Genomic DNA, 13,809 nt, shown 5'->3' with positions numbered 1-13,809 from the left:
ATACTCTGTAGATCAGATGGCTAAATATCTATGGAAACAATTAAGAGGTAAATATAGCACAGCATCAAGTGGTAAATAACAACAACCACAAAAAACAACATACTTGTTCTTGCTTCAGTATCCAAGGAGTGGAGGTGACAAGAAGTCCAGGTTGATACATAGTAGCGATTGTATAAATAGAATTTTGCATCCCCTGTTTTGATCGGAGAAGAGCAAGAACCATCCCAGTGCTAAGATTGGGTGGGTTGGGGTTATGGCATCTCACAAACCACGAGGCATACTCTGAGAAATGTGCTGCTGTTTGGGTGCTATTTGGTTTAGTGGAGTTAAGATAGCACCAGCTCACACAAGTTGTGGTGTGAAGACCTGAAAGCTGAGACAAAAGTAAAGCACCTATAGAGGAGCTATGACTGGCCATCAAGTGTTCTGCCATTAGTTTGCGTTCCATCATAGCAGTATCTAGAGGAATACTGACAGAAGATTGTAACTCTAGGTTGGACTCATCCATTTCTACCTCTTCCGAAGGCTCACATTGGTCTTGGGTATTTTTTGATTTGAAACTCTTGGGACTTTCTTTGTCATCTTCGAGATTTCCTAACTCCACAGCACTCAGCTCTTTGACAATTTGGCCGTAAATGCTCTCATCTTTGACTCGTTTTTGCTGCTTTGCCTTGATGAAGAGTTCAACGCTACTTGCAGGAGAGAGAATGCGCTTGTTTGCCCCACCACTGGGGGCCTCTGTAGTTGAGATGGTTTTGGAGGTTAATGAAAGAGGTATGCCTGTATTAAGCTTTGCTGGTGATGCTGGTGGGCTGCGCAAAAGTCGTCTTGGGTGCCCTAATATTTCAGATGATTCACAAGATATGTTAGTTTGTGGTGTGACTGTGGCAAGACTTTGACTGGAGAATGTTTTGTGTTCTATGCATGAGATAGAGTTCTGTAGTTGAGAATCGAGAATATGAGATATGCTAGTGTATGTTATGTGTCCATAGGATGGCACTTGCATTTGAATTCTGACAGGAACTAGAAAACTGGACATGTTTTGATGGGCTAATGCATGCTGAGCTTGTGAAAGGACTGCTATTGTGGACAAAACATTGCCTACGCTCTGCGAACAATCTTCCCGGAGGTTTCTTAAGCTAATATACGATTCAGATGCCTTGGAATCTTCTTGTTCCTTCTTAATTAAAAGCATTATACTATCTGGGTCCAAAACATGGCTAACATTGGGCTGAGTGTATTGCTTATGAGATGAGGTTTGTATTTGGCTAACTTGTTTGTGTTGTTGAAAAGGACTGCTAGAAATCAAAGAATATCTCATTTTCTCAATGGATCCCTTAGGTAAAAATTGTTTGTTTGGTGAGGTTGTTCTCCTGCTGGTTTCATCTAGAACTGTGGAACTGTGTGTTACAATCTCTGGTTCGCCACTTAACGATGCTTGCCTAACCAAGTAGCACCTTCTATGCTCTTTTACTTCTTCCTGGCTAAATGTAGGAGACAGACTACCATAGTCAAAAGACTTGCTTCGAAACTCTGGAAACTCTAAGGGTTCGTTATAAGGTGACTGCTCTGATGCAGAACATATCATCTCTTTGTGATGACTCTGTGAACCTCCTGGTACAGATAATAACTCCAATGGCCTATTAAACTCATCTGGGTTGGTTTGGGATGAAACATAAATGGTCTCCTCTCTGTCAAGGGACTGGGAAAAGCTTGAACTGTGAGACAAATTGCTATCTTGACTTGGGCTTCTGGAGAGACTCGTGCAAGCAGATTCAAAGCTAGATTCTCTAGAAGAACAATCTATCTCTGCTAATCGCAAGCGTTTCTTTTTGGGTGGCAGTTTATCCATTGGAAACTGTGACAGTGTCTCACTTCTCTGTGGCCACTGGAACTCTTCAGTATGCTTTTCCCTTTGCCTGACCCCTACATCCACAACTTTTTCTGGTCTGTCAGGCTCCACAGTTACTCTAATCTCTGGGACTTGGATACTGGGCTGAGGTGTTGGCTGTTTAGCCATGTGACATTTCTGGTGCAATAAACTGCTGCTTCCCAATTGCCATTCTATTCCTTCCGAGCTATGATTTAAGTCATTTCTCTGACCCTCAATGCTATGTTCCTTTTTTGTGAATTTGTAAAGGCCAACTTTGTCCAACGGATGTGATCTAATGTCAGTTGGTTTTTCTGAGGAGTTTAGCTGATTGAATGAATTTGTGTGCTGAATTACAGAGATTACATTGCTCCCAGCTCTTCTCTCAGTGTCACAGAAGGCAGTATCTAAGATAGTTTCTTTTGTCTCAGATAAGTCTGAGGGCTTATCTTGGATATGAAAATCTTCCTCCTCCATGACCTGCTTGTCTTTTCTACGTTTCCTTGAAGTTTCTGACAATTGGCTTTGGGAAATCGAACATGACTCAGTTTCTTGGTAGTTCTCCACACCCATTTTAGAATCATCTACGCTGTGAATTTTCAACTCTGATTTTAAGTTACAAGCTAGATGCATGTAGCAGTCTGATTCTGCATGTCCTTCATTAGTGGAGTGCTCAAACGCAGCTTGCCGCATGAGTCTTCTCATTCCCACCAGGCCCCGGTAGGTCACATCAGCACCTGGCATTCTCTCATCAAACGAATTACTGCTTCTTAACCCTAGTGGTGCATCCAGATTTAAATTAGTTGAGGTTGGAAGCGAGTTACTGCGCAAGAACATGCTACTCTCTGATGCCGTTTCCAGTAGATCAGTGCTAGCAGGGATTTGACATTCTTGATAATCTTCCTCTTCGAAAGAATCAATTTTTATTGATCGGACTAGGTCTTTTTTGCTTCTATGTATAGAGGATACTGTGTCACCAGGCGTCATGCTTTTGTTTAGTTTAATCATGCAACTTGATGTTGCCTCATTTTTGTCTGTCATACAGGTCTGTACAGTGATTGATTTCTTTGGCCTGGTAGTTGGTCTGTAACATTTCCCAAACATAATTTCTTGATACGACTTTGCGCTTTCACTTGACTGGTTGAACTGTTGCTCAGCACTCTCAGAACGTGAGAAATAGCCAGAATCAGTGCTCCCTTTACTGTATGAGCTGGGAAGAGAAAGAGACTGTTCTGAGTCTTGATTTTTCTTCTCCGAAAGTCTAAGTGCCAGTCTTTGCTTGATGGTGGAGAACTCAACCATTTGGTCAACCTGAGCAATTGCGGCAGGTGCCATCATTTCCTGAAATTGCCATAAAGAAACTTTTCCTGATGATGCAGTTTGCATTTTTAGTGAACTCTGAGTGGAGAGCATCACGGCTTCTTTCTTTGTCAATTTTCCCCCCTTTGCTTGTATGAAACCCTCTGTGTCTTTGATATGGCTTGTTGCATCCAAGGCCAAGTCTTCCACAACCTCATCATCTGTGTCTGTGCTCTGCTCTACATCAGAATGCATCTCACCCTCCACAACTGTCAACTCCTCCAAACCCATATGATTGCTGTCTTGTCCTGAAAATAACATCAACCCTGCTTTGACTGCATGAGTGTGAGATTTTCTGTGTTTGTACAAGTTGCTCTTAGTTTTAAAAGAGAAACCGCAAGGAATACACGGATAGGGTCGTTCGCCAGTATGAGAACGGATGTGCTTCTTCAGTACGCTAGGTTTGGCACAAGCTCTCCCACAATACTGGCATACATACTTTCCAGTCTTAACAGATTTCTGCTCCTTTTTGTGCTGACCCTCGGACATCAGAAAATCACATTCCGAATGAAGACATCGCTTGTTTGGGGGAGGAAATGTCTTCTTCCTGAGGTGGATGTGACACTCTTCTCTAGATTTTGAGGTAAGAGAATTTCCCGAAGCAAAGGCCTTTGACTCCATACCGGAAGATGGACTTACAGACCCTGTCTGAGGTTGCTCTGCAAGTCTTATTTTGCCTTCGGAGCTTGAAGATTGGCCTATTTGGGTCATCTCAGATGGCAAGTGTTTTTTGTCATCTTTGAAAATGATTATCTGCTCAGAGCACTCTTCTTCACATGAGGTTTTTGCAGCCTCCATGATAAGAGGGTTACTTTTCTAAGTAGCGTTGCTACATTGGACAGCAGTCAGTCCAACAGCATAATCTTCAGAAACAGTTGGAATAATCTTTCCCATGTGTTCAAGACCACATTTCAGACAAGTTGTTTAATAATGGTCTCCATCTCTATGTACATTTATTTCTGGGCACCACATCCAAGTTTTCTGCTTAAAAAAAAACATGTTATCAGCTTAACAACAAAATCAAAATGTTTAAATTAGAGTGAAAAATAACTTTGATAATGTAATTAATGATGAGACAATTATTCAAGAACAAAGACAAGAGAAATATAAAAATCATCTTTAAGGCAGGGCTGTTACAAGCATATTCAGATATACAGCGTCCAATGTTTAGACTAGTGTTTGACTGATATGGATTTTTTTTCTTCCAATGGTTGATTCATGAATTATTAAATTTGGTCCCTGCCAATCCTGAATATGTGGTTACATCCCTGCTTGAAGACAAAATGTCTCATGAACTCACCATGACCTGAGCAGAGTGTTTCTGAAGGCAATCTGCCAGCTCCATCTCACTGTCTTTCTGAGGTCTGTGATTGATGTGAGGGTCGTCTCAAACTGTAAGGTAAATAATTCTGCTGTTAAATAGTTAAGTTAACCACAACTACAAGTACAACAAGAACATGGCTGCACAAACATAATTAGGGAAGAAAATACCATTTATCTGTGTAACAGCATCAATCATTTTGCACATAATTATCCATTTGGAGATCATGTGGCCCCTTTACAAAGGAAAACACTTTCATTTTTCGAGACAAAGCTTTAAAACATCAAATATACTGTGGAACGAATCCTCCTGTATAAATAAAATAAGGTATAAGCAACAAAAAATACTTTCAAGAAAGAAAGCGTATTAGTGAACACCCTTTTTTCAGCAGCGTTGGTTCCGGTTGTATATTCCAGATTAATTTTCTCCATAAGGAGTTTAACAAAAATCCTCAATAAAGATTTCTGAGTGGGGGCCTGGATATCGCAGTGAGTAAAGATGCTGACTACCAACCCTGAAGTTCAAATCCAGGGCGTGCTGAGTGACTCCAGCCTGGTCTCCTAAGCAACCAAATTGGCCCGGTTGCTAGGGAGGGTAGAGTCACATGGGGTAACCTCCTCGTGGTCACTATAATGTGGTTCGGTCTCGGTGGGGCACGTGGTGAGTTGTGCGTGGATGCCTCGGAGAATAGTATGAAGCCTCCACATGCGCTATATCTCCGTGGTAACGCGCTCAACAAGTCACGTGATAAGATGCACGGATTGATGGTCTCAGATGCGGAGGCAACTGAGATTCGTCCTCGGCCACCCGGTTTGAGGCGAGTCACTACGCCACCACGAGGACTTACAGCGCATTGGGAATTGGGCATTCCAAATTGGGGATAATAAAAAAATAATAAAAAAATTAATTGTTCTGAGTAGGGTGACCAGATTCCTGCTTGTGGAAAATGGGACAGCCCCCTCCTAGCAAAACATAAATTGACGTATCCTTACCTAGGCACAGATCAATGTGAAGTAGAGGGCATCTGTAACTGTTGTCACCCTTTACTTTTCGCTGGCACAATTTTTCTCAGTGTGCGCTTGTCTTTCAAGTGTTTATCGTAAAATGCAGAGCAGTCCAGTCCAAAATTAAGATGTACGAAAAGAATTGCCTTTATGACTGTTACACTGAGTCGAGATTTATCCGGTGTCCATGCTGTGTTCATTAACGAGAACACACACTCCACAGATGCAGATGTCCCAGGCAGGCATAAAACAAACCCCATGACCTTGGCTAAGACTCCGAAGTTGATGGTCTTGCCCTCCAGCTCACGAAAAACAACTGTCCATCTCTCAGACATGGCCGTCTTGTTCATGTTCCACTCAGTGATGCGACGAGTGACAAAGTTTTTTGTGCAAGCCCATTCACCAAAGATTGTCAATCAAACTGAGAGCGGGGATTCTGGAGTAGAAGTGTTCAAGGCTGCTCTGAATGTCTTTCCACTCTGGGATGTCTCTCAGTAGGGCCCACTCAAGTTTTTCTGTGTTCTCCAATGAGCAGCTCCAATTTTGGAGGTAATCCACCGATGCTGAATAAAAGTTTCTCACTGCACAAAAGGAATCATCCACTCGCATGTCACCAGCTTCAACCACGGCATCCAGCTGCTTTTTTATGTCAGAGGGTATGAATGATTCCTCCAGCCTGGCCTGCAAGACTTTTCTCAGGTCATGAATGTGCAAAGCCACTTCTGTGGCTGATATGTGGTCTTGCTCTGCTATCTCCAGTGCATGGTTAAAAATGGTTGTTTGCTTGAGCGCAAAGCCAATCCAAAGTTTAGTGCAAGGATCGCTGAAAATGTCTCTTAGAAATTTTGGGCATTTTTCCTGAGAAAGAATGTATGCACGCAGACCTTTGAATATGTGTAGTATTCTATCAAGAGCTGGACCAAGAGAGAGGAAACGTGTGTTGCCATGCTGCAGTAATTTCTGATAGTCCAGCTGCACAAAATCACAAAAGTCTTTGAGCTCCTTCATGCTCACTGTGTAGATATGGAAGTATTTGTACACCTTCACAGCAAAACTCTCTAAATCTATTGGAAGACAATCCACTGCTGTTTGCAATGTGTTACGGATGATGTGTGCATTACAGCCAATCCCCAAAATTTCCCTTCAAACCTTGACTGCAGCTTTCTCAAGATTTTGCCTTTACCAGCTTTCTTAACACCACCAAAGTTTGTGTTGTTGGCACTGAGGGCAACTAGTTTTTGGTCAAGGCCATGTTTTTCAATTACACTGGAAATGTAGTCAGTTTGCAAATCCAACATCTCACCTGAGAGATGAAAACTCAATTAGCTTGACTTTTATACCATCTAGTGGATTAAAGTAACACACAAGTACAGGGAACAATTTTATGTCTTTGTGTTTGGATGCATCCACAGTCATTATGACAAACGAGCACTTGTCCAAATCACTCTGAACTTCTTCCTCTGACAAAGGAGAGAGTTCATTGCATATGACAGCTTCAGATTTGGTGCGGGCAGAAGAAAATTTCACTTGGTGTGGCACATTTACTTTTATCAGCATCCACATGCTTTTTTGCATGAACATGCTGTGTGATGTCGGTGCAGCCTCCATGGGAGATGGAAAAGCAAGCTCCACAAATCTCACACCTCACTTTACTAGGCTCTGTCTGGGACTCCTTTTTTAGAAATTTAAACTCTCTTTGAAGATCCTCATTAAATGTACATGCACGTTCCTTTACATTTTTCCAGCCGCAATTTCATCTGTGTGCTCTTTCAAACTGACTCTTCAATCAGTTCATTAACTGGACATCTATTGATGGGGACTGTGATTGGACAGTTTAATCCAATCATGTACTTGGTTTTACAAGCCGCATCCTTGGCTACCTTTGATTAGAATACTCATGTGACTGAGAAAGTCACATAGGCAATAGAGAAATTTTAGGAGAGGGAAATACGGGACAAAACAAACAAATTTTCCAAATAAGTCGGGACACTAGAAAAAGTGCTTAAACATGGGACTGTCCCGGGAAAAACGGGATGTCTGGCCACCCTAGTTCTGAGCCATGAACCAAATCAACCAGCTCCAAGATGTATTACAACTAGCGCTGTCATAATTAATGCGTTAACGCATTCGATTAATTGAAAAAGTTTGAAGCATTATTTTTTCTTAATCACGATTAACACGTATAATATTAATAAAGCATAAACCAGGGGCCTGGGTAGCTCAGCGAGTAAAGAAGCCGACTATCAGCCCTGGATTCGCGAGTTGGAATCCAGGGCATGCTGAGTGACTCCAGCCAGGTCTCCTAAGCAACCAAATTGGCCTGGTAGCTAGGGAGGGTAGAGTCACATGGGGTAACCTCCTCATGGTCATTATAATGTGGTTCGCTCTCGGTGGGGCGCGTGGTGAATTTGTGCGTGGATGCCGCGGAGAATAGCGTGAAGCCTCCACACACGCTATGTCTCCGCGGTAACGCACTCAACAAGCCACGTGATAAGATGCACAGATTGACGTCTCAGACATGGAGGCAACTGGGATTCGTCCTCCGCCACCCAGATTGAGTCACCACGCCACCATGCCACCACGAGGACTTAGAGCCATTGGGAATTGGGCATTCCAAATTGGGGAGAAAAAAGGGAGAACAAAAAATAAATAAAAAAAATAAATAAATAAAAATAAAGCATAAACCAGCATAAACAATGGTCAGACCAGGGTGGAACCTTTGTAATGTGTCAATGTGTCCGCCCGGAGTCATTACACTGACACACACACAACAGAGATTCCATGTCAATGATCAAGTGATGGAGAAAGGACCTCTATTTGTACATTATTTGATGTACAAAACAAGCCCAGATGGGACTTGTGACAGAAATCAAGCACTTTACAGCCCCTGTTATGTGCAGTTTAATAAACACAGAAGCATGTCAAGTCTTAACTATCACGAAAACATTGTCTGCAGCACTTTTAATTAGGAGTTCAAAGCAGAGCTTGAAGCAGGCACTGACGCTCTGAATCATGAACGCGGCTTTACAATTACTGTAGCAAAGTGGATAGCTACAGTCTGCCAGCTGATTATTATTGTGGAGGAGTTAAAGAGATTTACTGCCCATTGCAATAAATAGGCAGCCTATGGGAGAGCTAGTTCTTTTAATTAGTCATACTCCCAATTAGACTTTGGGAAGTGTTTAATGTTACTTAAATTGGTGCTGTTTTAGAGCATTTCTACTTTCATACTGTGAAAGCCTTTGTTTGGAATATGTTAATAAGGCATTATGTTGTTATATATTGTTTAGCTTTCTTTCCTAAAAAGCAAATTAATGCATTTTGATAGGAAAAAAAGTATATTTAGAGTCAAATTTCACTACTTTCAAAATCTGTGATTAACTGTGAAAAATTATGCGATTAATACAATTTGAATCGACTGACACTAATTTCAACATTTTGACTTTAATTTAAAGCCCCCCCAAAAAAAGGTATATAAATAATATACTATAACTTTATCTTGGAGCTGATGTTAGGGACTGTATGTCTTGAAAAGTTTCTCTTCTTTCAGAAACTTGCTCTTGCTCTCTTTTATGAACATCAAAATGATGCAAGAATATTCCCACAACAATGGAAAATAAAAAATGTTGCCATTTAGAAAAACATTTAGGCAGTGTTTAATGACTAAGTGCCTCGCTAACCAATCATGTACACATCAAGTACACTGTAAAAAGACAATTAATAGACTGTTTGTTACACTGACCCAATATAAGTCAACATGTTGTGCCAAAATAGGAACATAGTATAATCAATTATACTGCAACTTAAACCACTGCTACCTTCACTTTAAGGGGAACATGCAAGTAAAATTCCCATCTGCAAATATCATAGAGTGTGCCTAATGAAGTCACCTAAGTTTATCTGGATAAGACCTCTGAGCTCATCATAATTAGTAGGACATTGAAGCTCTGCAGTCCATTAGAAAAGAAACATCAAGCTCTGTCTGTCTATAAAACCTAAGATATAACCATTATCAAGTTTTGGCAAAGTCTACAATGAAGTCAAATGTTTCCCACAGGTCGAGTTATTATCTAAACAACCTGTCTGTCTGGAGACAGTGAGTAGAGGAGATGATGGAGGAATGACAAAACACAGCCATCAGATTGAGCTTTGTCAAGGGCAATCTCAGTTCTGGGATGTCCTCAACACATTTATGGAGGAAAATGATGAATAAACCAACCAGAGACTACATACAACTTTTAAAACTGGGTTGACAGATGGAACATGTCAACGATGCTACAAAATACAGATATGCGTGAATCTGTCAGAATACTGTAAGATCATGTGATTTCATCATTTAAGAACACCACTGAAAGTAATCTGTAGTCATGGGTGTAATACTGGAGGTGCCAAAGCTTGCCATCTACATCACCTTTAGACACACTAACATCTGCATTAACTGCATTAATCAAAGTCAATGGTGGGAAAATATAGCCAGACTCAAGAGAAAGTTATTGCGTCATATTTCAGCACCCCCTATGACATCACCAGCCAAAGAGATGCCTGGCAAAGCCTGGCATGTCATAAAATACAGTTGTGTTGCATCTTTAAACTTGAAGTATCTCTCCCAAGAGCTGCAGGCACAAAATGTCCATAGAAGAGCTGATTGTGTTGCTTAAAACAGAGCATTCAAGGACTGACTTTGACAAATCACCTGCTTTCAAGTCTCAATAAGACATACAACATACTGACTGCCTTTGATCTACAAACCTGGTGTACAAATATAGCCTTGTTCAATCTCCAGTCAAATGCAGATGTTCTCATAAATCCTGCTTCCTGAATTGCAGTGCATCACACACACAAAAAAATGCAACATTTGCCAGGAATAAGTGTGAAACAGTGATCCATGTCTTGCTCAGTAAGCGTACATTAGAAGACCTACAGATGTAAGCCAGTCACCACAGAAAATACCTCACTGAGAGGCTTATCCAGGAACAAAAATAGAAAAGGGACCCTCAAAAGGGTTATGCAACAGCCCACACTGAATGCCACTTTTGCATCAATGCAATGGAGAACTGAGAGACCACACTTCTGCTTGAAAACAGGGATAAAAATGGTCAGGAACTTTTCATAACCCCCCCTTTTTAATTAAACTCCATAAATAGAAATTATTTAGACCAGATTAAGAGTACAAATAAGACTGATAGTGATCGGTTTCTTCCTCCCCAGTAAACTGTCATAACCAGTGGCACCTTCTGTCTATATATGTACATCCAAACAACTGACACATTCTCCCTATGGGTCTTGAGAGTGCTAAATAATCAACACTTAATTAATCAAAATTTAAACCGTGGTCACTCTAGGCTTCTTTCGACACCGCAATGGACTGAATGATTTTGCGCTTGAGGGCTTCAAATCACAAATAACAAATAATTGCTCCATCGGACTCCATTCTGGTGTGTAACGCCCAGGGGCGTAGCACCAAATTTTGGGCCCCAGGCACAGAACTACGTTAGGGCCCCCTGACCAATTTGGGTTTGTGGTGGGGATAATATCCAGTATAAACATTATAGATGGATATTTAACAGTGCTAATTCATAACATTTTATGTTCAAATGCACATATTATTTGGATCAAGCAATACATTATTAAAAAAATATACTAAGCCTACAAACAAGATAAATTATACATCAATTTATAAGTTGTCTTGTTGGCAATGTCACCATAACATTTCTGAAATGAGAAGAGTGCCAGGTTGTTCAGTCTATCCTGAGACATTTCTGTTCTATGGTAGTTTTAGAAAGTCTTAACTTGCTAACTAATATAACAGGAATATTTTGGTTACAATGCCCATTTAACTTAAATATAAAATAAATTATTTCTAAGCTCATGCTGATAATTATGAAGGGACCTTTTAACCTTCTAGGTAACCCTTCTAGATACAATTTGAAAATATTATATATTTTGTCCGTTTTTCATCATATTGGTTGCATTTTAGCTTTTGAAATTTTTTAAAATTCATTATATTCCATCAATAAATGTCTTTAAAACATCAGTTATTATTTTTCACATATATTTGTTACATGTTTATAGTTTACATGCATAAATTGTTCCATTTACAATTATTTACATTGATATTCAGAACACATGATAAATCGGTACTGTCTCTTTAAATAGACAACAGCCTCTGAGTGCAAGGACAGGTGATATTGTTCCTCACATATACTTTTGATGGCTTAATGTGAGTAAAATTTCACATGTATCTCATGCAGTTCTGGAAAAAAAAATAACATTTAGGCATCATAGTTAAACATCTGATGGTATATTTTGCACTGAAGTAAAATATGTTTATACAGTAGATGCATGAGGCTGATGTTGACAGTTTGATTTGAATTGTGCACGTCACTTTATTAAGCAAGCATCTGATTGTTGTTCACTGTTTAATGAAAATCATGTAATGATGCAGTAATAATGTTACCAACCACCTGGTGAATATTTCCATTTTATTTTCTCACCAAAAGCAATTTTGGCGCATGCCAAGTGTTAATTTTGAACCATGTTTACATGAATATCAAACAAATATTCACCTGTAGCTACATTGAGAGGTATGGCTCATATTTCTTCTGTAAAAAACTCTGCTACCTCCCGCTTTTTCTTCGCTCCTTTTTCTTTTGAATGTCCGATTTTTTTATTCATTTCTGAAGATACATTAACGCAGTAAGCAAATGACATCATGATGTGCACTCAGTTTGGACCGCGTGCTGGCTGATGGACCAGACCACTTTTGCTTTTGTTGAGGTGGGTGGGGGTCGCTAAAATGGGAGGAATCAAGGCAGATTATAGGAGAACTCCCCATTTTTACAGGTGTTAAACAGAGTCTTGCGATGTTTAATTCTAACCAATAGCATGTTACTGATAATATGATGGAATATCAATGAAGCCTTTTTGTGGTCCCCCCTCCAGTGAGGGCCCCTGTTACTCAGGTCCATCATTACCTGTGGTCCGACGCCCCTGCTAACGCCCATGCACCTCATAATCAAGTAGTAAATTTTTCCTCACTGAACATACTGGTATGCTCAGAAATTGCAGATTACAGAAATAAAATGGGGTGCGAATGCCATTTCATGTTGACATGTTGAAACATCTTATACACAACTCATCACAGAAATGCATACATTTCATGCAAGATTTTATACAAAAAATGAAAAAAGTTCAGTTCAGGACAGTGAATCCTTCTACTTCTCAACTGGCCTGTAACCTTGGCCTTTAAACACAATACAATTTGCATGGCTAAAAATATTTGACCTGCTGTGACCACAGTCCCATCTTAAGTTACAGTGGGGGAAGACAACTGCATTAGAGAGGAGTGTGTGTGTGTGTGTGTGTGTGGGGGGGGGGGGGGGGGGTGGAGATACCCTCTGTGTGTTGTAGTCATGGTCTTCATAACTGTAGAGCTCTCCGATATCACAAAAGCATAGACCTATTTCAATTCATTGTGTTTGCTAAGCAAGCATCACTGTTACTTACTATTGCTACTATTTTAACAAACCCCTAACCCTAAGAATTAAAATTTAGTCACCACAGTGTAATGCCTTAGTAACTACCCTAAACACTCAGGTAATGCCCTTGTAACCACCCAAAACACTCTAATAACGCCCAAATTACCACCCTGAACACACTAGTAACACCCTAGCAACCAACCAGAACACCCTATTGCCAAAGTAGCCACCCAGAACACCCAAATACCCAAGTAACCATCCAGAACACCCAAGTGAGAGCACAGTAATCCATTCTTATGATCGGTTTTAGAAAGGTTAGCAATCAAAAGCCAATTCTCTTGATACAGTGACATTGCTAACAAGCTTAACAATGCAACAATGTGCATCAATTCTCTGGTTTATTACTGAACACATAACAGACCATAAGGCACGCCAGAATGCACAGGCTTTGGAAACACATACTGAATTCCTTCAGGCTACATATATAGCATGCAGGGCACGGCAGCTTTCTGTACTCTGCATTAAGTTTACTGAGGAACAGCTATGAAATGGCCGATCCTCCTTTAGGCACTAACGGTCAAGTCTTGTCTCTATAAATATGATGGTCTGTCCCAGCGGGTTTTCCATATGTCTGCTCGGCTTATTATCCACCGTCTAAGGCGCACAAGTCTGCTGACTGCAGCGGAAATTCTGAACACATTTGCATGTGATCTGACAGCATGCAAAATTTCCTCCTCCACTGGCTGCTCTTAGCGTTATGACAGAATGATGCATTAC

General features: G+C 40.5%; 2 protein-coding genes across 2 annotated transcripts in view; both read right to left on the bottom strand.

Annotated features, from left to right (window-relative positions):
* LOC127455327 (beta-taxilin-like) overlaps window positions 1–13,809 on the bottom strand; it is a 102,285-nt gene that overhangs the window by 26,453 nt on the left and 62,023 nt on the right. The window lies entirely within an intron of this gene.
* LOC127455321 (transcription factor HIVEP2-like) overlaps window positions 1–13,809 on the bottom strand; it is a 29,564-nt gene that overhangs the window by 5,939 nt on the left and 9,816 nt on the right. Inside the window, exons 2-3 of the mRNA XM_051723110.1 lie at window positions 4,530–4,621; window positions 104–4,210 (exon numbers count right to left, since the gene is read on the bottom strand). Coding sequence (XP_051579070.1) covers window positions 104–4,027 — 3,924 coding nt within the window. The 5' untranslated portion in view covers window positions 4,028–4,210; window positions 4,530–4,621. The remainder of the gene's footprint in view (window positions 1–103; window positions 4,211–4,529; window positions 4,622–13,809) is intronic.

The sequence above is a fragment of the Myxocyprinus asiaticus genome, chromosome 17 (genome assembly GCF_019703515.2).
Source record: "Myxocyprinus asiaticus isolate MX2 ecotype Aquarium Trade chromosome 17, UBuf_Myxa_2, whole genome shotgun sequence".
NCBI classification, from domain to species: domain Eukaryota; kingdom Metazoa; phylum Chordata; class Actinopteri; order Cypriniformes; family Catostomidae; genus Myxocyprinus; species Myxocyprinus asiaticus.
Note: the sequence above shows the minus strand (reverse complement) of the source record. Positions and strands in the feature narration are given on the sequence as shown.